A 22,544-nucleotide genomic window follows, 5' to 3' on the forward strand; every position below is an offset into this window, starting at 1 on the left:
AGTTTCTTTGAAAGGATATTTTTATTTTTTTGTGCGACAGCCAGTTGTTTCGAGAAATAACAAGGTGGTTAGGAGTAGAGTCATCCTTGTGAATGAACTGATTGTGCTGTGGCCAAATTAAAATGTAGACTCAGTGTTCGTCCAGTGAGATATTGTGGCGTCTTTTACGAACCTTTATTAGACAGTTGGTAAGTTCAGCTCTCTAGCTGGGCATAATCGTTTAAGGAAACACCTTTACCAAATACTTACCCTCTTTGTAGATTTTTTGAAATAAAGAAAGTGGTTCAAATTCAAAACTGAACTTTTATCTTGTACTGTATCTTGCTGTAGCTTTTTTTGTTCGAAGGGGAGTATCATCAAACGGTTCCAGAGGGGCTTTGGGTAGTGTAGAAACATTATTCTCTCCATGGTAGATTGTATTAATGGCTTATATTAATTAAATACTTAGCATTACTTGAAACATTCTGCCGGTAGACTTCATTAAAATATTAAAAGCCCAGTCAAATTAGGATTTAACCTCGGACTGGAAGATAATAAGCTATAACCTTGTATTAATATTTGTTTTGGCATTCTATAAGTTGGCTCAAAAGCCTCATAGAATCTTAAATCAAAGATCACTAAAATCGGGTTTTTAAAAATATCTTGTTTCCTTTGCTCTAAATGACATTTGAAGCTATTACAAAAGTTCATTTAGATCAAAGGAAACAAGATATTTACAAAAAAAAAACGATCTTCGTGACCTTTCTTTGACCACTGATTTCTGGTGACGCGTACGCGAGATTCTATGAGACCAGCCAACTTATAAAATGCCAAAAGAAGGATTTATACAAGTTTATAGTCCATTTGAAAATAATAATACTTTTTTTTTACCTAATTTGACTGGGCTATAACAACAAGGCTTTAATGACAGCAGAAGTTGATAAAAAAAATTAGGGGATAGAGAAGTAGGTTTAAAATGAAATAACTCTTGCAACGTGCACACAATAATCTAATTTATTGATTAACAAGATTGTACAATCTAATCTTTTTATTTTTTACAAATAGATAGTAGAAATTTTTTTTTTAAATTTTTTGTTTGTATTTTTTACAAGAAATATCTGTCAAGTTTTTTTTTTAAATTAAAAAAAAAACTGGACAATGAATCTACACAAGCAAAATTGCAATCACTCAACTAGACATTCACTGCTATAGCAGATTGAGACACTCGTTCCAACTTGCTAAATAATTTTGTAACAAAATTATACAGGGTGCTTTGGCTGTAAATTTAGGAAGCATAGGTAGTACATATCACTGGCAACAGATATACCTTTTGAAAACCAAGAAGTCGAAATTTCAAACTTATCAGGAAGTGAAAATATAAAGAAAACAAAATTGGATTTCAACACGCCAACTAGCTTTCAACAAGGACACCTACGGTTCATATTTTTACGAATTGTCGAAAAGTTATTTGATCAGTTACATAATCTGGGCGAACCTTGAGCACAGATCACTGTACGACTGTATCATGATCCATCACAATACTAATTTTCGCTCATTTTACTGTGGATGCCCGAGTAATGTGAAGGTGGATTCAAACTACCACAAAAAAAAAAAAAAAAAATTCAACTACCTACTTGAATTCAAATAGGCACCTAAGATACGCGATGAAATGAATTTTTAATGTTCGGGGTGTTTGCAGCAGGGTCTGTGTCTTGACAGCGTAACATTATTTGGCTAAGGCTTAGACAAAGGTGTTCATGAGAGGACCCATACTAAATTTAACGATAAAATTGCTTAATTGAGTCTTAGAGTGTGGCGTGTCTAAGCGACTTGCCGAACTAAGCTTAGGAAAAGAGAGAGCATGCTGAGTCTGGCCGATAGTTAAAATGGAGGCTTCGCTTGACTGAAAAAGAGAAACAGTTTTTCTTTAATCGCTGACATCGCGAAGGCGGAGTAAAAGAGAAATTCCTCAATTCCTCTATCTAGGTGGCTGAATTCTCAATAAATTGTTAAAGGCAGTTTCTGGTCACAGGTTAGCACATTTTCTTCATTCCTATTTGAATAATCGTTCCTAAAACGCAAACTGAGGCGACATCACCAATCCCAGAGTCAGCACTAAGTTTCAGGGTAAAATGTGATTATGGATCGCTCTCCAAGAAGAAGAAACAGAAAAAATAGAGCACCTAGTCACATTTTCTGCCTCAGAGGTTTTAAAGCATGATCCAACCTTATACAATTGTTATTCTTAAAAAGCAGTGTCCTTTAAGGCATGCAATAATTCTCTTAAGTTTAGCTTTCATTAAGCCAGAGAGTCCACGCTGACTGCAGAATTAATCCATTAAGGCCGTGGGGCTATAAGGATGATTGTAGGCCTATTAACTGGCCACTGCAGGCTCAGAAAACACATGCATCGCATGGGCCTGGCAGAAGATAGCCTCTGTAGGTTCTGTCAGGAAGAGGAGGAAACGGCACTGCACGTGTTGTGTCAGTGTGAGGGGCTTGTTTGGCTAAGGATGTTACTTCTCGGGGAGGAAAAACCAAGGCCTGTGAGCTTTACCCAAGAGTCGCTCTCCAGCATTATGAGTCTGATTAAAAGGACAGGTCTGGAGGGTGAGCTTTAGAATGAGGGGAGCCACAATAGATCCAAAGGGGTCACAGTGGCGTAGGCCTTGAGGCCGCCCTAGTCTAATCTATCTATCTATGCCAGAGAGTCAATTGAACCATCAAGATAGGTCTTGGAGTACTAAGTCTTGAAATCCATCAAATAAGGGCGCTTTACATTACTTTAAAATACTTAAGGAACAAACTTACAAAGTTGTTGACAATTCTTCTTCTCATATTTGAAAATGATTAACGAAATGAACGTGTTATTGAAGGGAGCAGTTGCCTCCTCCATACAATAGAACTATATTATTAGATTGCAAAATAAATATGGTTCTTACTTCATAAATTAATTTCTTACTTCTATTTAATTTTTCCAATTATCTTTCTGTTCAACTTACTAGATACCCCTCCCAATAAACTTGTAGCTCCGTCACTGGTAGGTTATTGGTCTTATGACTTATCTGTTCACAGAGTTTACTACTACTGCGCATACTTGTGCGCAACACAGTATGTTTAGTTCATGTTTAACCTTCCAACCTATAACAAAAGCTTAAGTCATCAAACCAGATCAATTACAACAAAGTAATTCGGTTGCTAGTGATATGCACCACCATTCAGCTTCCTAGCTTTACAGCCAAACACCCTGTATGCATAAAAACTGGCATACAACATACTGAGACATGCACATGTAGAATGCACAATCTATCATTCATACAATTATATTAAAAGAAGAAGAAAAAAAAAAAACTTATTAAAAAACTAAAAAACAGTTCTCTAAAGAGGGGTCAGATTGGATGATAAAATATTATAGAAATTTTTGACTATTTACAGCAACAATCTTACAAAGTATTTACTTTTTTTGTTCTTTTTGTCTACCATGCACATACACTTAATATGCAATTAATCTTCTTTGATACCAAGTGCATGTGCACCATTATGAAAACATATACATAATTTTTTTTTCTTTTTTTTTTTTTTAAATCATGTTTATTATTTCGTCCAAGCATAATATCACAGCTAACTGTCAGGTGTTTAAGACTTGGCAGGACATTTGGTTGTCCCAGAACATAAATCCGACAAAATTAGGTGATAATTCTGAAATTAGAACAATTGCTATTATTTGTAAATTTTACATAAAGGCATATATACGATGTTAGAATACGAGTAATTTTTCAACAATATTTTTCATTGAATTTGGATGTAAAAAGAAATTATTTGATGACAAAAAAGTTAGGATTATTAAACTATACATATACATACAAAATTTAAGTTGGAGAGCATTCATTGGCAGGAACGGGTCCAATAGTCTGACAATGCTATCCGTCTCCTCACACTAGAACTTGCCAAGTAATTTAAAAATATTCTAAACTTAAATGGTGTTTAATAGTTAACTTAATTTAAATCGCTAACTAGAACTTTTCAGTCTGATTAAACCGTTGTTCTCACAAAATTAAACTTATTTAATAAAATTACGTTATTTAAAACTATAACGTTACAATCAACTTGAAATATATATTTTTTAAACCAAATTTCAACTGTTCCATCAAATCAAACAATTTGCTACCAACAACAGACTTACAATACAAACGCTGTAAGTAATACTTCCAAGATTCACCGGGTTGCTGGTAAGTCACAGTCTACTGATCAATCAGTTACAAAAAATATATAGCGTCAAACACGTGGACTATTTACAAATAAATATAAATACAAAGTATAAAATCGAACCCTGAGCAAAACAGAAAGCAACGCCAGAAAAAAAAGGCGGTCTATTGCATGTTATAGCAGACAGGTATAACTATAGCCTGTTGATAGCTGTAGTACCTGTCTGCTGTAATATGCAATAGCTGTTGATGTGATAGCCTCAGAGAATCCATTGTTATTAACTCTGCAAGTATCAGACAAAATGACTAAGGTCTTACTCTATATAGTCAAAAGAAATCTTGATTCCTGCTGGGAATCGTTCCTCGCGATCCAAACAATAAAACACATTTCGAACTCTTTTTCATTTCTGCTTAAGAAAGCTGATGAACTTGCTGTATCTTGCTAACTTTTCCAGAAGCACTTTAAGGAGTTGTTTAGATCTAATAGTTGGTTCAATTATGAGGGCTCTTTTTGTCGCTTAAGGAGACCATGTTGGAAGACTGTGGGAGATATCGATGTCGATACTTAGTAAAAAAAACACGCCCTGTACCTTCATCAACCTTTTGTTCACATTGGATGGTGCCGTTAACCAAAAGCATATTGTTCGAATAATTTCCTTGGCACATGGGCTAGAGTTTCAGTCTCTGCTGTCCTGCTTCGTGCAGTGACGTTCAATTTAATGGCGTTTTTCAATACTGAACCAAGGAGGACTTTTTTTTTCTTATTGCAGAGGTATGTGTGCACTTTCAGGGCTTTCACGTAGGTGGCCAACACACCCAGCCAAGTACAGCGAAACCAGAACGAGTTATCTAAAAGTAACAACTACCTTTCTCTAGCGTGAAATCCGCCTGAAAAATGGGCATCACTATATTTTTACTTAATTTTTACTTTTGAGTATATTAATAGACTCGTCGATGTTCACCAGTTCAACAGTAAAATAACATTTAGGAAGACTGACGCTGCAAAATACCCTTATCTAACCCAATTTCTGCATTTATACGGAAATAACAGCAAGACTTTTCGCTGAACACTATTAATAAACTCTTTCAGTTTCTTAATAATAATAGATTTTGATTTCCTTATTTTGTACATAATACAATAAAAATGCTAACAAATTAAACTTCTTTTCCAATGAAACAAACCTGTTTGAATCGAAATAAACTTTTCAAATTAATTTAAATATTTTTAAATACAATTACATTAATTCAACAATCACACTAAATCATTAAATTAAATTAATTTTTTTTTTCCAACCAACATACAATTTTTTTTTTTTTTTTTGAACATTTTACCATATTTTAAATCAATCTGTTTCAATCAAAATAAATTTATTACAAATACATTATTCCTTTTTGTCATCAAATTAATTTGCTAAACAAAAAATAATTTGACTGTAAACTATATTAATAAATCTAGAGTAGAAAACGTTTCGAAAGGCAAGCTGGTCTAGGACTTGTTTAATTTTTAAAATGTTAATTCAAGATGAGGGAACGAGAAACTGCTTGGACTTACTGAGGAGTTATGATGGTAAAACAAGTTTTTCTAACTCCCCAGTTGTGTCTAAGTTGTATTTGAAGGATTTTGCCAATTCATGTTCAGAAAGGCGGATAGAATATTCTATTTTCTTTTATTTGCCTTGAAGTAAATGATATGCTTTGCTTTATTATATCCTCATTTATCACAAGATCCATTCTTTTTTGCGTGCAGTGCTTTTAAAAGTTGGGCTGAAAACACCAATTACACCATTTACTGGAATCCGCTTGTCTTAAACTGTATTTTACTGAAAAATCTTTTGATAGTGTACTATGGATTTTAGCTAAGGATTTATTGTCTTGGAGCATTGCCGATGAAAGACCGACTAAAGCAGGTATATTGAAACTCTTCATCGCTATTATCTATTAACACAGGTATACGCTTGCTAGAATTCTGTAAATATAAGGTCTACGTCTACGAAAACTAATGTGAACAACAATGAACCTTACTGGGCGATGTCACACTTATAATTTCGATAACCAGTATTCGGTAACTCAAGAAGAGCTTCATGTTACTTCTTTGAACAAAGCTATCCGTCTTCTTCTGCATTCTTCTACGAATTTTCAGCTCCATCATATCTTGTTTTAAGCTTTAAACGCAACTTGAATTTCCGGAAAATATCTTAACCTTTACTAATATCTTATACCTTCTCTGCAACTCTGCTAAATTCGTTGAATACTCGTATATTGACTGTTTGTAAAAGAGCTTAACATCAACCATCTACCAGAAAGATTTTAAAATAACCTTTCAAGGAAAAATGTTGTTAAAAAAAAATATTAGACTTGCGCAATGTGTAGTGTAGCAAATTGTGTTTAGTGAATGACTAAAACCATATTACTGGCTCTCCTCCAGTTAGTTACGAATTTCAATTTTGCTCTAGCACTACGAGAAAAATGGGGCCACTTTTAACTGCTACATTGCTGTCCGTGGCTTTTCTCCTCCACTGTTTGATGCCAATTTCGAAAATGCGCCTTCAAGTACCGAAACAAGTCTTTAAGCGAAATTCGAGGTCTTCTACAGCCTGGATGATGTGCATGGAACTATTCGTGGGAATCCTTTCTTCTCCAATTCCTGCAAGTGACTCAGCCAACGCAACCTTTCCAGTTTCATGGCAGTCATTAGCATCTCTTTCTTGCAGATGTTGGGTGTAGTAGAAATGGTTGCTATCGCTAATGCACGCTAGGTTATGCGAAATGATTTACTTGGGCGGATATGACTAGTCGGTTGTAAAGGAGGCAGCCCGAATTCAAATTACCTGAATCTTCAAGTATGTAGTTAGACTGGGGCTAACTCTACTATTCCTCAATGGTAAACCCAATTTGCAAACCCAACAACAACAAAAATATTAATTAAGATGGAAAGGTGAAAATAATTCAGATACCTGCCAAGCCTTATAGAATGTTTGTTATTTCCAAAATTCCTGAAATATTTCTCTGTGATGCATTTTATTTTGATACATTAATCCAAGAGAAATACACAACTACCTTAAATATGTTTTCTTCGTACTCTCTCTTTTTTTTTAAGGCATAAACAAAATTGCCAAATTTTCTCAAAAGTTATAGAAACCTTTTTTTTTTAATTTTTTAAAAGTTTATTTCCTTTTTTTTTACTTTTTTATTTTATTTTGAAATTGCATCTAATTAGAACATTGGTGTTATAAGGAAGAATGATATTTAAGACTAATTGCATAGATCATATATTCACACAAACATATATTTTGTATTCAAAATAATACATGCATACAAATATATAACCATTATTTTTTTCATTTTGATTTTTTAATTTGTTTAAACAGAAGTGGTTTGGTTAATAATGGAATTTAAGTGGTTGAATAGTGAAGGACAGATATGTTAATATTTACAAGATTTTTTTTTGGTTAAGTAAACAAAATTTAAGATACATTTCTTGATGGCCGACGATTTGTTTGATACTTTTTAAAAATAATAGTAATAAATTTTTAAATAATAAATAATAAAAGTGTGAGGAAAGAAAATTAGCTCAGTGGTTAGTGCACTGGGCTGGTTAGTGCATGGAGATCCGGGGTTAGAATTCAGCTGCCATCCATTAGATTTTCTCTTCTTAGAATCCTCTTGCAGCTCAATGATCAGTAATTGACAATGTTTTCTGCAACGAGTTAGAAACAGTAACACTGTCCGGAGACCGTCAGTGCACTGAAAAAGACTCCGGATTCAAATTTAAAAAATGAAATAAAAATTAATGTAATAAAAATAATAATCTTGTGAGCCAAACTGAGAAAAAAATTTCGGTCAGATCAAGTATGCAGTTGTACAATTACTAGATCAATAGCTGGGGTGTGATGGATGTATCATGGCATGAGTCAATTTTGGAAGTTCAAAGCTTCAAAACAAAGAGCAATTTATCTGGATTTTATGAGATCATACTGTAAATCATCATTGGTGAGTGAGAAATGCAGATTGATGAATCTCTTCAGAAATTTACAGTTGGGTGCCCTACTTTGGCTGTAACCGATTCCTTTTTCGAGGCGCAATAATGTCGCACGAACTCGGCATCATGCCGGAAAGAGAAGTGTCTCCATATTATAAGTATTCTCCGAAAATCATACCTGAAATGAATTTAATCAGGTATTTTTTGGGCCTGTTGCATAATCAAAATCTTGCACAACAACTCGGAGACATCCTCGTTTCAAATACCCACCAGAGGGACAGGCGAGTACAGAGATCTTATATGACAATTTCCACAAAAGTAGTATCAAGATGTAGCGGCAGAAATGAAAGATATGGATCAGTAGAGACGATTAAGAATGTACACTCGCTAGATCAGGATTTCCGACTTTCGAGGAAGCCCGTACTGGACTCAGCAAAAATAGTTCGGAATGCGATATATTTTTTATCAGTGAGCTGGTTATAATTCCCTTGAAGATGGTATCAAGCTATGCTGGTCTCAAGTCCTACGTCAGGAATAAGGAGAAGTTGAAAAGCACGATTAGCATTGATCTTTTAGTGGATCGATCGGTACGTCTTATGGTTTGGTTAAATGCCCTGTTTTGCAGTTTCTCAGAAGACTGCGAAATATCGATGACTAACTGGCATGCTTGATTAGATATATATAGATTTTTTTTTTCAAAATGGTTATACTGGCCTTTTTTTAGACGCATTTTAGTGCATCATATATAATATCTAAGTATCCCTCGAACGATCAATCGATCATATATGTAGTAGTCTAGATTTTGTGTATCCCAAATATATACAATACTATAATCTTGTAAACATTATAAATGAAAGTAATTTTTTTATTTTTTTAAAGGCGCGTCAACATCTGAGGTTATTGGCGCCCGAAAGTAATTAATTGTCAATACATTTAAAGCGGTTGCCATAAAATGCAGTTTTTAGTAAAAAAAAAAGAAAAAAAAAAGTTGCTGTCATAAACACAGATCTGAGCGTTTGTTAAATAACTGACGCTTAAGTAATAAATAAACTAAATGCTAAATAAATAAATTGTTTTGCCAAACACATTAGCAGCCTTTAAACAGCAATCCATAACTTTAACAGTGCAGAATAAACAAACATTTAAATTGATAACGAAAAATTAACATAATGTGTTTCACATTTACCCTAATGTCATTTCACTAACCAGAGGACCAATAAAATATAACCAATTTCAAACCACATTTTTTAATCCAATAAAATGTATTTTTAATCGAATCAAACATTTGAAACCAAATAATCTTAGTTAAACCTAATTTTAACCAAAATATTTTTCATTCGATTAAACGTGTATTCCACACAATTGAACCAATTTATTTATTTATTTTTTTAAAGCTAATTTTTCAATACAATTCTACCTATATTCAATCTAATTAAAGCTGATGTCAACTAAAAATTAAATCTGTATTCAACAAAATGAAAAAAATAAAAACATTTTCAACAAAACTAGATCTATTGTCAACATGTATCTAACCTTTTTAAATCCATTGAACTTTTTTCATCCAAATTCAAATCCAACTTTAATCAAATTTAACATCTTTTATTCAAAACCTGTGGAGGAATGTTTAATCTGAATGAAATAAGGTTGACTGTTTAAAAAAAAAATGCTGTCTAAAATTCTGAGCCATAAGAAATGCCTTTAAATATTACTTTTTTTTAAAATACTTTTTTAAAAAGATTTATTAGAAAAAATAATCAAAATAAAAAAAATTAATAATGTTGGATTCAAGAACGAAACAATAATTTGTTTCATCTAAATTAGTGACTGAATAGAAATAAAAAACAAATGATTGATATGCCTTGTTCTATTCAACCAATGCATTCTCTCTTGGCAAATATTCACAAATCACCAACATTCACACTATTTCTCTAACTAAATCACTTACTTCTTACACAAAACTGTCACGCAGAATCAAACAACTTACATATATATATGTATATATATATATAATGTAGATACTCCACACTACATGGATATAATGCATGTGTGTTTGTGTGAGTGGAGTAATGATATATATAGTACAATATGAACAAACATAGTGACTAGTCGTAATGTAATGTACTTATCAAGTAGAGGTAGAGGGGGAACAGAGTACAAAGACAGAATACTGTTTGCAGTAGCGCCTGTATTGGGCTCGCCAGCTAAGTCATCGCCAGATCATACGCAGCTCTCTGGCAGAGAGCTGGTCATCAATTTTTGTTGGATGGCCAGTCCATTGAACTGGACATCGCTGCAACTTTGGTCTTTCCCTCCGCCAGCGAACATCTGCAAGAAAAAATTCTGTTACTATGCAATTATTCTAAACTTACAACTTTTTGTTGTGCACCTTCGTACCAATAAGTAAATGATTTTTTTTCCCCTGATGATGTCCACCTATGATTGAAAATGAGATATTGATCTGGGAATAATAAAAATCGGCGGAGTCTGCCGGGAAGCGAAGAAGACATTCCTAAATGAAGTCAGATCCCAGTGAATAAAACAATTACCATAATAACACAAATGAGGTATTAAGTACTGCAGGTCCAATATAACACTTAATTAATCTCCTTCAAGAAGTCGAACTCTTTGCAGTATTTGCCTGGCAAAAGCTACACATGATACTAATTAGGACTACGCGATGCGTGTGATCGCTCAGTCTGCGTTGGGGACCATAGTGCACTTAGGGGAAGACCTTGTTTTGACGACTAATTATCGTCAGGATATCCAAGTAGGGTGCACCATATTTGACTTCTAAGGATTCAGCTCTGATGGCTGTCGGAGAAGAGGACCCAACTTGGCCGCACAAGCAAATTTCGCTACTAGCTCTATCTGAAAGCAGTTACCTAGGTATACTGAACTACCAAAACACGGTATGTCCCGTTTACCCCAGTTCACTCTACTTTGAAATAAAAGTTTAAAGCTTATAAAGTAATGTTTATTTAAAGTTTTAAAATCATTCAGTAGAGCCGTTTTGCAGGATATTGCTATTTAAATGAAATGATGTGATAGCTTTTTACCTGACTAGAATCGGTCCAGCAGTGGCCCGGATTAGTGATGCTCTGACTGGCGGAGGCAGTCGCAGAAGGGTCTGAAATCAAACAATGATATTAATATTATAATATATTTATTGTAACGAAGTGACTTTGGCGCCATCTCTTGCGAGGAGATGGAACCTCTAGTTCGTGAGGGAATCACTAGGAAGAGCTAGCATAAGTCGAAAGTCTAGACTTGACCAGGGACAGACCAGAAATGCCTAGATCAGACTGGAAGCTTCTAGCAGAATTCCAGAACATTCTATGACTATATAAAAACCAAGAGAGCGGCACCAGTGAGGCAGTTGAGAGCAGTTTTAATTGTGAACAGTGAACTGTTGTGACTTTAGTGAATTAGTTCAGTAAATCAGGTTTGTTACAAGTTTAGCATGTTTTATCATTTACGAACCTACTTATTAACAGTGGCAGTCACTAGTTGAAGTTGTAATTCTTAAATAGAGTGAGAAAACTTACAATACATATATATACAAATTATCTACTCTTGTTCAGCCAATAATATCAGCAAAAGTGGTACTACCGTGCTAAGTAAAACATTTTGATACCCTCTAGTTGAACGGAATAAATAACGCCTCTGCAGGACTTCGTGACATTACGGTCAGTATTACAAGTACATTATGGTTAACTAGAGTTTAGTTGCGGATCCCACGAGTTTTGATCACATTTACCATCTCTGAAGGCTCTGTGGGTACAGTGGGGTGATGAAAGTGTCATTTTAAGTGTAGTATTACGCCCGCCTATATTAGGCTATACGGCAAACTATCAAATCGTAAAAGATCTATCAGCCTCTAACAAAAATTAGTAGAGTAATGATTCTTCGACTGTTCAGACTCATGTACGCTTCATCGCTTTAACAGGCGTAATACCTCTAGAAAAGACTTAGTCTTCCCCAGTGCGAGTTAAGTTCTCCAGAACAGCGTTTGCAGCTCCTCTCTAAACTATTCTATCTGGGCCAGCCAAGATATGGTCCAACTTCATTATCTTGAAAACCGAAATACACGTAAAAATGGACCCAAAATAAGAACTTATTTCTGTCACAAAACATTTTGTTTACCTATTGTTCAACTCTTTTCAAAAATCTATTTTTGCAGATAAAAAAAAAAAGAATATTAACTAACCAAATTTTGCTGGTATGACGTCAGGATCCCTTTCATCAGCAGAGAACTTCGCCAAAGCTGTTTTGACGTGAAAAGTGGATGGCGGCACTTTCATGTCATCCACTGGCGGAGCGGGACTAGCGCCTAGTCTCAGTTTGGCCAGAAACAGCAACAAAACCAGCAGAAATGTTAGACAGGCACCACCTGTCACTCCCAGCATAGGTCTTGTGCTCACCTCGCCCTTATCACCTACAACAATTCCCAACGCCTCATTTGATCTTAATCATTTTTCAGCCCTTTATTCCTAATAAAAGGAGGTTTTACAAACGTTTCATCTATCGAAACTGTATTATTACTAAAGATACATGTTTTTAGCTCCCCCTGAAAACAAAAAAATGTTTTTAGGTCAAATCAGTATGTAGGTGAACACAATATCTTAATAAGTAGAGGTTGAATGTCAATTATGACCCAAGAATTTGATTTCTTATTCTTGTTTTTTTATTAATAACTTTTCTTTGCTTCATCAAACACCAGGGACCTTTCGACCCCTGCATTATCTCAATGGATTTCCTTCTACTATATTGTACTGAAACACTTTCATAGTTATGCTTCTCGTCCCATTTATTGTATTATTTATACATTATACAGGGTGATCCATTTAAAATGCACCAATAGCTAATAACTTTTTAGGAAAGCGGAATTTTGAAAATAACCCACGAAGTAAACTATATGTTTTTCTTGTTTAGTTGTGAACGGTTTTCGAGATTAATTTTTCACCAAAAATACACGTTTTGGGAGGTCTTCTGACTGCGAAAAATATTATTTGAGACTCAAAGAACAAAAATAATAATACCAGAAAATTTTAAAAAATGTAATGGTTATGGGTGAGTCAGAATAAATTTGTTTTATCATCAAATAAAAGCAATCATCTCATCATTTTAATGCACCCAGTATGCAAGACTTCTTGACCTATGATTACGGTAAGAAAATCTTGCCAGGGTGTTGGTCTAGAGGTCAAGAGCGTGGCTTTGTATGTGGGAGATCCCCAGTTCGAATCCCGCGTATGCAGTCATTCTTATTACTTAAAGAATCATAATACTTTTTTTAATAAAGTGTAGATCTTAAATATCTCAACTAATATTAGGGATATTGATACGGGATTAACGACATTTTTCACAGTTTTTTATGTAGTTTTCATAATCATTGACAAAACCAGTGGTCCTTATGTAACCCCAATCGGGTTTTTAACCGTAACTCCGCAAAAAATGAAGATACAGCATCGGGGATAGAAAATTTGAAAACTAGACAAAAAAAAAACATATAGTTTACTTAGTGGGTTTTTTCAAAATTCCACTTTCTTAAAAAGTAATTAGCGATTGGTGCGTTTTAAATGGATCACCCTGTATATGAGATGTATAAAATTGAAGTGAATTACTTTTAGGGCAAATTGTGTTTCAAGGAAATTTACGTGCGTAAGAGAAAGTAGTGTGGGTGTTCGCAACAGATTTTTTTTTTTTCAGTTCACTATTATACGAGGGTCGTTTGAAAAGTCCGTGCAAAGTCAGAGAGACAGCACCTCTGGCGCGTATCGAGGTTATGTTTAGTTAGTAGCATCTCTTGGAAGAACACACACCAAGTTTCAGCCAGATCGGTCTATTTCTTTGTGTTTGGCATTCGTTTGAATCGAGGAAGTCGAGTGATTTTCAAAAAATGGACGAAAAAGAATTTCGTGTGTTGATTAAACACTACTTTATGAAAGGCAAAACGCCTCAGGAGACTAAAGAGAAGCTTGATAAACATTATGGTGACTCTGCACCTTCGATTAGAACAGTTTATAAGTGGTTTCAAAATTTTCGGAGTGGCCATATGGGCACAAGTGACGCTGAACGTTCTGGACGCCCTGTTGAGGTTACTACTCCAGAATTCATTGATAAAATCCATGATATGACGATGGATGACAGAAGAGTGAAGGTGCGTGAGATTGCTAGTGCTGTGGGCATCTCGAATGAACGGGTACATAATATTTTGCATCAACATTTGGACACGACAAAGCTATCCGCAAGATGGGTGCCGCGATTGCTCACGCTTGACCAAAAACGAAATCGTGTGAAGTGTTGCAAGGACGGTTTGCAGCTGTTCCAGAAGAATCCGTAGGACTTTAAGCGTCGTTTCGTCACTGTGGATGAAACATGGATACATCACTACACTCCTGAGACCAAAGAACAATCTAAACAATGGGTTACCAAGGGGGAATCTGCGCCAAAAAAGGCGAAGACCGTTCCTTCGGCCGGAAAGATTATGGCGACTGTCTTTTGGGATTCGCAGGGAATAATCCTCATCGACTATCTGGAAAAGGGTAAAACTATTACAGGTGCATATTATTCATCGTTATTGGACCGTTTGAAAACCGAGCTACAAGAAAAACGCCCACGATTGGCCCACAAAAAAGTCCTTTTCCATCACGACAACGCACCAGCTCACACCTCAGCAGTTGTGGTCGCAAAATTAATGGAAATAGGGTTCCAACTCGTTTCACATCCCCCCTATTCTCCAGACTTGACTCCCTCGGACTACTATTTGTTCCCCAATATGAAGAAATGGCTGGCGGGAAAAAGATTTTATTCGAACGAGGAGGTGATTGCAGAAACGAATGGCTATTTTTCAGACTTGGACAAATCCTATTATTCGGAAGGGATCAACAAACTAGAGCAGCGTTGGACGAAGTGTATAAGCCTAAAAGGAGACTATGTTGAAAAATAAAAAAGGTTTACCCCAAAAAATTAAGTAGTTTTTATTTTTGCACGGACTTTTCAAACGACCCTCGTAGCATTCAAATAGCATAACCTTATGTTAGTACAGTACAAGCCGCTGGTGAGGAACTTATACTTTAGTTAATAAGTTTTTTATAATAATTTTTATAAAATAAATAAAATTACATAAAAAAATAATAATAATAATCAGAAGTTCCACCTGTTCTCTTCTGTGGGTCTCTAAGGGTGACATCCTCGATAATGTGAGGCTGGCTCTGTCCTTTAGAATTGAGTGCGTAGATAACTAATCGCAGGGTGACTCCGGCCTCTAGGTCGGACAATAGGAAATACGGGGTGTCCGTAGAGGTGATGTTATAGGCTGGCGCTTCAGAATATTGGCCCACATAGATTTGCATGAGGAACATCTGCGGTAGGCCGCCATCAGATCCTGGCTGACACCATACAGCCAGTGACATGCCTGTCTCGTTGCTAACACTGCAGTTTCTCACAGGATACGGTTTTCCTACGACCAAAAAAAAAAAGAAGCCGCACATTAGTCTCTAGAGCAGTGCTTCCCAACCTTTTTCTGGTCATGGCACATTAGTCAGATACCAAACAGGAAACGGCACACTGCAACTGAAATGCTCCCATTTCATTTTAAAATGACGTATTATGCTCAAGTAGTGCTGTAATAACAACACTATTACAATCCTACAAAAATATAAGTTTTTGTAGCAGGCTGTAAGATTAATAACAAACCCAATCATTCACCCGTCTATACCGTTCTCTGTCAATACAATTAACTACATGTATACAGTAGCAATGAATCTTATGGCAAAGAAATTCTTTATTTTAATGCTCATTATTGATGTCAAGAAATGCTTGTAATTCATGTAAAATTGTAAATCCGTAACTAAAAGAAAGTGATTAAAAGCACCTCTAAATGAGATTAAAGTTACAAAAACTAAACAGAGAATAAAGAAGTACGAAAGCTATGACATATTTTACTAATTCTCTGTCTTGAATCCTCTAGAAGCAGGTTAACTCCAGTCTTCCAGTGGTCAAGCTAGATAATGACACAAATCTGCATTGCTTTAATTTTTATATTTGACCAGCCTATTTTTGGGTTAATATTTGTGTTCCGTTGTTGAATTTTATATTTATCAGAGCAATTGGAAATTAGGGATAGTACTTAATGTGTGTTAACTAACTTTTAATGATATATTTTAGTAAATTACGTGACATTTGTCCTAATGCATAGGGTAAGTACAGAAACTGAGTGAACGAGTTGTTGGAATCGATTCCAACCCTGGAACTGATTCAAATCCTACGACTCCAAAGGTGGACTCGTTCTGCCCACCCACTATTGAAATTGTTATGGAGGGCTACCACCAAGCAGAACTGATGAAGTGAGGTTTGTTTTGTTTAGAAACTCATGGTATTTCTGCATCATTTTGTGTTTTATTTCATTATAGGATATGAGGTTATACTATTTTAACTTATAATTAATTTTAATGCAACGCCATTATAATTTTATTATTATTTTTTACGGCACATTTCTACCGTAGCCGCGGCACATAAATTGGGAAGCACTGCTCTAGAGGTACAAAAATGGTTCCAAAGATTTGCTTTAAACAAAGGCCTATTACTTATTTCAGAAATACATTTAAAATTAGTAATAACTGGAAGCGAAACGTTATTATCATATCTGGATATTATCTCCTTAACAAAAACTTACAGTTTTAAAAGTTAAGTATAAGGGTTGATTAAACGCCAAAAGGTACACAAATCAGCAGTTCCCAACATTTCATTAATACTTCATTGATATAATTTAAGTAATTTTACTGCATTAACTTTTCCTTCACATTTTTTAGAATTTATTAGATGTCACAGACCCTTATGCTGGCCATTTTCGTCTACAAAATATTTACTCAAGTAGCACACCATTTAACTTAGATTGACTGTAATATCTATTTATCTATAATAATCAAACTATTAATCACAGGTGAAAAAGAAAACGTTATAAAAAATATAAAAAAAATAAGAGGCTAAAAAATTCATAAACTTTTTTAAAAAATGCTTACACCAACATACATCAATGATTTTATTTATTTATTTTTATTTTTAAATAAAAATCATTGGTTTAAGTTCATTCTTCGATTAAAGTAATTGTTATTTTATGTAGTAGTCAAACGTTTGTAATAATAAGTAATAAATAATCTGGCTTTATCGCAAATAATATAGTTTTCTTCAATTACATTCTCAATCTAGGTGTTCTTCCCACAATGTTATATATATGTAATATAAAATAAAGAAAATAAAGATATGCATATTTTTAGGACAGCTAATTATTCCAGTATTTTACCATAAGTAAAATTAGGGGGACTAAATTAAATTACAATTGAGAAATGAGTAAATATTGTTGAATAATCTACTTGTTATTAACTGTATGTTATTTGTGCTCACGAATATTTCGGTAAGACGAATTCAAGACTGAAATATTGTTTTGAATCCTCTGTGATTCAAATTTAAACAGTAGCCGACTCTAACTTAGTCTTTTTCTACTTTAACATGCATGTATATGTGACTACTCAGAATAAAGGGCATATTAAAGATAAATCAGAAGAATAATTTGGAATAGAGTTAAAATAAAGTACCTATTTGATTACGAAGATATAATATACATTTTATCATAATTGTAACAAAATAATATTATGAATGAACTGGCCAGCATAAGGGTCTGTGACATCTAATAAATTCTAAAAAATGTGAAGGAAAAGTTAATGCAGTAAAATTACTTAAATTATATCAATGAAGTATTAATGAAATGTTGGGAACTGCTGATTTGTGTACCTTTTGGCGTTTAATCAACCCTTATACTTAACTTTTAAAACTGTAAGTTTTTGTTAAGGAGATTTTTGTACCTTTTGGATAGATTTTCCTTTTTGTCTATTCTGCAAAGTCACATATCTGCTTTACAGATTGGATTTTTTTAAAATTTGGAATAAGCTATTCTATCATTATAACCTGATAAGGTGTTAAGTCGGAACCGTAACTACCACTGGAGAGATCTTTTTAAAGAATGATTATAGTTGCGGTCCCCGAACCATCCTCAATAACAATTTTTTTAGAAAGCGTTTTGAATAAAATAGGAAGGTATTTGTACGTAAATAGCAAAATTAAACTGTGATTTCAGTACTTCCTTTTAAGAGGAGCAAGAAAAATAAACTGCGATTACAGTACTTCTCCCTAAAAGGCAATGATTTTGAATCGAACGACAATTCATTGATGTAAATCGGTTCACTCATTGATAATTTTAACGATTGCAGTACTTCCCTTAGTAGGTGTAAGAGCATGATGGCACTTCACAGCCACGTAGAGGAGCTTTAATCACTTTTTCGTGCTAAATTTTATCAAAATCGGACTAAGCGTTATAGAAATATTGGTAATAATAGTTTTAGAAAGGGCCTTATTTGGGTGGGGCAAACTTCCCTCCTTATGAGGCATAGCGTCGAGACTTTTAAAGTGCAAATCTGTACAAAATTTCGATTCGAATGACACTTCATTCATGAAAATCGGTTCACGTGTCGATAATTTGAAACGATTGCTATACTTCCCCTTAACAAGTGACAGCAGATCGACGCTTTATTGTTACGTAGGGAGCCCTAACTCTATCATCCTACCAAATTTTATCAAAATAGGGCCAAGATTTACAGAATAATTAGTAATAATAATTTTGGAGGGGGCCTTACATAAAGGGGGCTAACTCCTCTCCCATTTGATGTACAGGGCCGAGACTCCCAAAAGGCACATCTACATAAAATTCCGAATCGAATGACACCTCATTCATGAAAATCGGTTCACGCGTTTAGGCTGTACTTTGTTTACAAAAAAGGTAACAAGAACAACAACAACAACAACAACAACAACAACAACAACAAGAACAAGAACAAGAACATTTTTTGAAAAAGCCGTTTTTGCTCATTTTCGGCAACTTTTTTCTCGAAACCTATTAGATCTGGGTGGTTGCAAAAAAATTACAGTTATAAAGGATGGTTTGGAGTAAGATTTAAAGAAAATTTGGGAATTTTATCTTTAAAAATTGTCAAAGTTGGGTGTTTTTCAACGTTACGCTTTTTCGTGCAGTTTTTGATGGTCAACCCTTATACAACTGTCCTACCGGACAGTTTTAATTTTATAGCCAGTTAAATCTTTACTTTCATATCAGTAAACATTCTCCTAGAGAAGTTTTCCGAGTATCGTAGTTATCATCGTCATAAAGTACTTGATGACGGAGGCCTCTAAGCAAAGGAACTACAAGTATAATTTCAATTTTTCAGAGATATATAAACCATTTTTCAATTTCCAGTCAGAATTAAAAATAAAATAAAAATGATTTTGGAAATGACATGCAATATCCTAACCATTAAAGAGGTAATGTATGGAGGAGGCCTTACATAAAGGGGGCTAACTCCTTTCCCATTCGATGTACAGCGTCGAGACCCCCAAAAGGCACATCTACATAAAATTCCGAATCGAATGACACCTTATTCATGAAAATCGGTTCACGCGTTTAGGCGCTACGTTGTTTACAAAAAAGGTAACAAGAAGAATAGTCAATGTTTTTAGTTAATGAAGAGGCGGAAATTTTATTAAAGAATAGGCTAAATTTCTGTTTTCAATTAAAGCCAAGATCATTTTGATAAATAAATAATGTAATAATTCAGTAAGTAATCCGCCAAACTATATCACACATATATGTATACCCACACAAAAACAGTTTTACGCTAGCCCGAATTGACGAATAATTTATCTGACCAAAAACTAGATTTTTAACAGAGCATTTAAATTAATAAAGTTTTTGATTAAACCTTGCCTCATCTTTCCGACAATCCCGGAAAAGGCCTATATTATAATATTAAAAGGACTATAATATTTAGCAGAGAAGTGACCAACATTGCAAGTGTGGAAGATTGTGGTTAACAACTTCTGTTGTTAGTATACCTTTAGTATAATTTTTAAACGTTTAAACTTCAAACACAGTACACTAAAATTAAGACAGAACTACTAAACTCTATCTTCTAATAACTGATCCCCATTTTTAAAACATTATTGCTCTAGATCTTGTATTCATCTACCCTCAGATCATGATTGAATTAAGCTTGCCAGCTTTCCACGCGCACTATGAAATGAACTAATCCATATGGTGCATGGAAGATCTCGTAAAAAAAGGACATGAAAACGCTCATACTTACAGAAAATCCAAGTGCTACTACACCGAGGCTGGGGATACCATCGATTCAAAGAAAAAAAACAAGTCGAAGATGGCTATAATCACAGGCTGTACTTTCAAACTTAACATTTGTTAAAAGTAAAAATTGGACATAAACGTATTATAATAAACTGTAGCTGTTATTTGTCACTAGCTTCAACTTTATAAAATGTATTCTATAATTTAGATTTTATCAAATTTTGCTTATAGCGTTCAGCGTATATATTTGACCTTTATCGATTTTTATGAAATAACCGTGATAAAATGATGAATTGCACGGATGCTCTACCATTAAAATGGGACAGTCTCGGTCAAAACGGGACGTATGGTAGCCCTTTATTATTATTATTATTATTTTTCATTTTATTATTTAAATTATTTTCATTTTTCTTTTTTTTTTAAAGGAAATTTCGTTTTAGGGCAGTTTCAAAGAGGATGGGTGTAGGCTTTCTTCTAACGTGTCATTACGGTGAAATGCACAGTTTTGTAAAGTGGATTTTGTTAGAGAAATTTAAGTTAGATTTAAAATGCGGAGTTTAGATGTATGAGAAAATAGAACGGCGAGGATTGTAATGGGAAACAGTTGTGTATAGGTTTACGCAAACCAATGCTACAAAGATTCAATATATGGCCTTTTGATAACAAGAAAACCGCCGTGTTTAGTAATATTGTAATTTCCTTTGAAGAGGTTGGTAAACAACAAATTTTACCCCGAAACGTTACATTAATTGGAAGCCTGTACCCTCCCCTCTCACAAAAAGCCATATAATAAATTTTCCTGAGAAAGTGATTCATTTAAAGCTAGATCTAAAGATCTATACAATGAATACACCTTGTTTATAAAAAATTATTTGACCTGTTTTTCGAGAAAATCCGAGTTACCTCCATGTTTATGAGGACAAAAAAAATCTATTGCTATGCGATCGTGTGAAAAATTATTTGACGAATGCCACGATGGATTCTAAAACGAAACATAGAATTTGAAGAATTGGTTCACTACCCAAGCCAGTTCATCGTAATGAGGATTACGAGCGTACTAGCCGCAATGACACGGCGACCATCTCAATTGCGAGTAATAAGCAAGCCTTCCGCTCAGGAAAACTCGTTGTCCGCCTGCAAACAAGCAACCTTCCAGCCTCTGACCGCAAAACTTAAGAAACCGTTCAGCTGGGCATCAATCTGGCAGACACAGATTCAATTTGATCGACCATATTCAAGCACCGACTAATTTCTAAAACCATTTTTTCGAACTCAGAGCACCTCAAAATGTATATTTCAGGTAAAAATGTAAAAATCTGGGCGATTGCAATATTTGTACTTAATACGCAAGAGCAATTAAAAACATAATGAGTTTCAGGTTGACTGATTTTGGATTAAATTTTATTGTGCCAGGAGTCTCTCAACATTACAAGTATAAGTAACAAAGTAAGCTGTTTAGTTTTGTCAAAATCCATGGCTCATTTGCCCAGCGCCAGGAAACCCACTTTTGTATCTACTCCCAGTTCATAGCTTATACGGATAATATTCTATTTATAGTTCAAAGGCGGCGTTATCGGCGAAAAGAGTGTGTTGAGTGGGACTAGAAGTTATTTCAGACAAAACTAATAAATACGATGTGAGACAAAAAGTGGACTAGACAAAAATGTCGCGATGACGTGAGCTGTGAGAAGCAAATGTTTTGAATGGAGGTGTAAGATGAAAACTTGTTGGTGAGGTCAAAGCCGTAGCGTCAATAGTAGTAGTAGTAGGTATTGCCGGGTTCTCTGGTTGGACTAATTTGAATCATTGGATCCTTCTGCAATTTAGAGTTATTCAGAACACAAAAAGTATCGATGAGTAAGAAAGAAATTACCAGCTGCTACAACTTGGAAGAGACACGGCACGGCTTGCTGAGCGATGGAATTCTCTGCCCAGCAAGAGAGCGTGCCGTAGTCCAAGTCTGCCACGGGCGTGTAACGCAGCACGCTGACCGTGCCGTTGCTGGTGAACCGTTCGGCACCAACTTCTAAGGTCTCACCAGAATTGTTGAACTTCCAGCGAAAGGAAGTGGCCGGGGGATCTGCTTCCACGTGGCAGGCGATGTCCAAGCTTTCGGCCCGAGAAGCACCCACTAGCACCACTCTGTCATGACGGCATACTGGCGAATCTGCAAATAACATTTAGTCATAATCAC

The 22,544-nt window shown here is 34.8% G+C and overlaps 1 protein-coding gene across 1 annotated transcript in view; it reads right to left on the bottom strand.

The window, feature by feature from the left end:
* Positions 1–975: 975 nt before the first annotated feature.
* side-II (sidestep II transmembrane protein) overlaps positions 976–22,544 on the bottom strand; it is a 63,962-nt gene continuing 42,393 nt past the window's right edge. The window contains exons 8-12 of the mRNA XM_074143471.1: positions 22,224–22,517; positions 15,320–15,622; positions 12,371–12,598; positions 11,220–11,290; positions 976–10,488 (exon numbers count right to left, since the gene is read on the bottom strand). Coding sequence (XP_073999572.1) covers positions 10,381–10,488; positions 11,220–11,290; positions 12,371–12,598; positions 15,320–15,622; positions 22,224–22,517 — 1,004 coding nt within the window. The 3' untranslated portion in view covers positions 976–10,380. The remainder of the gene's footprint in view (positions 10,489–11,219; positions 11,291–12,370; positions 12,599–15,319; positions 15,623–22,223; positions 22,518–22,544) is intronic.

This window comes from Rhodnius prolixus, unplaced genomic scaffold (assembly GCF_049639745.1).
Source record: "Rhodnius prolixus isolate KJV_2025 unplaced genomic scaffold, Rpr scaffold_12, whole genome shotgun sequence".
Classification (NCBI taxonomy): Eukaryota; Metazoa; Arthropoda; class Insecta; order Hemiptera; family Reduviidae; genus Rhodnius; species Rhodnius prolixus.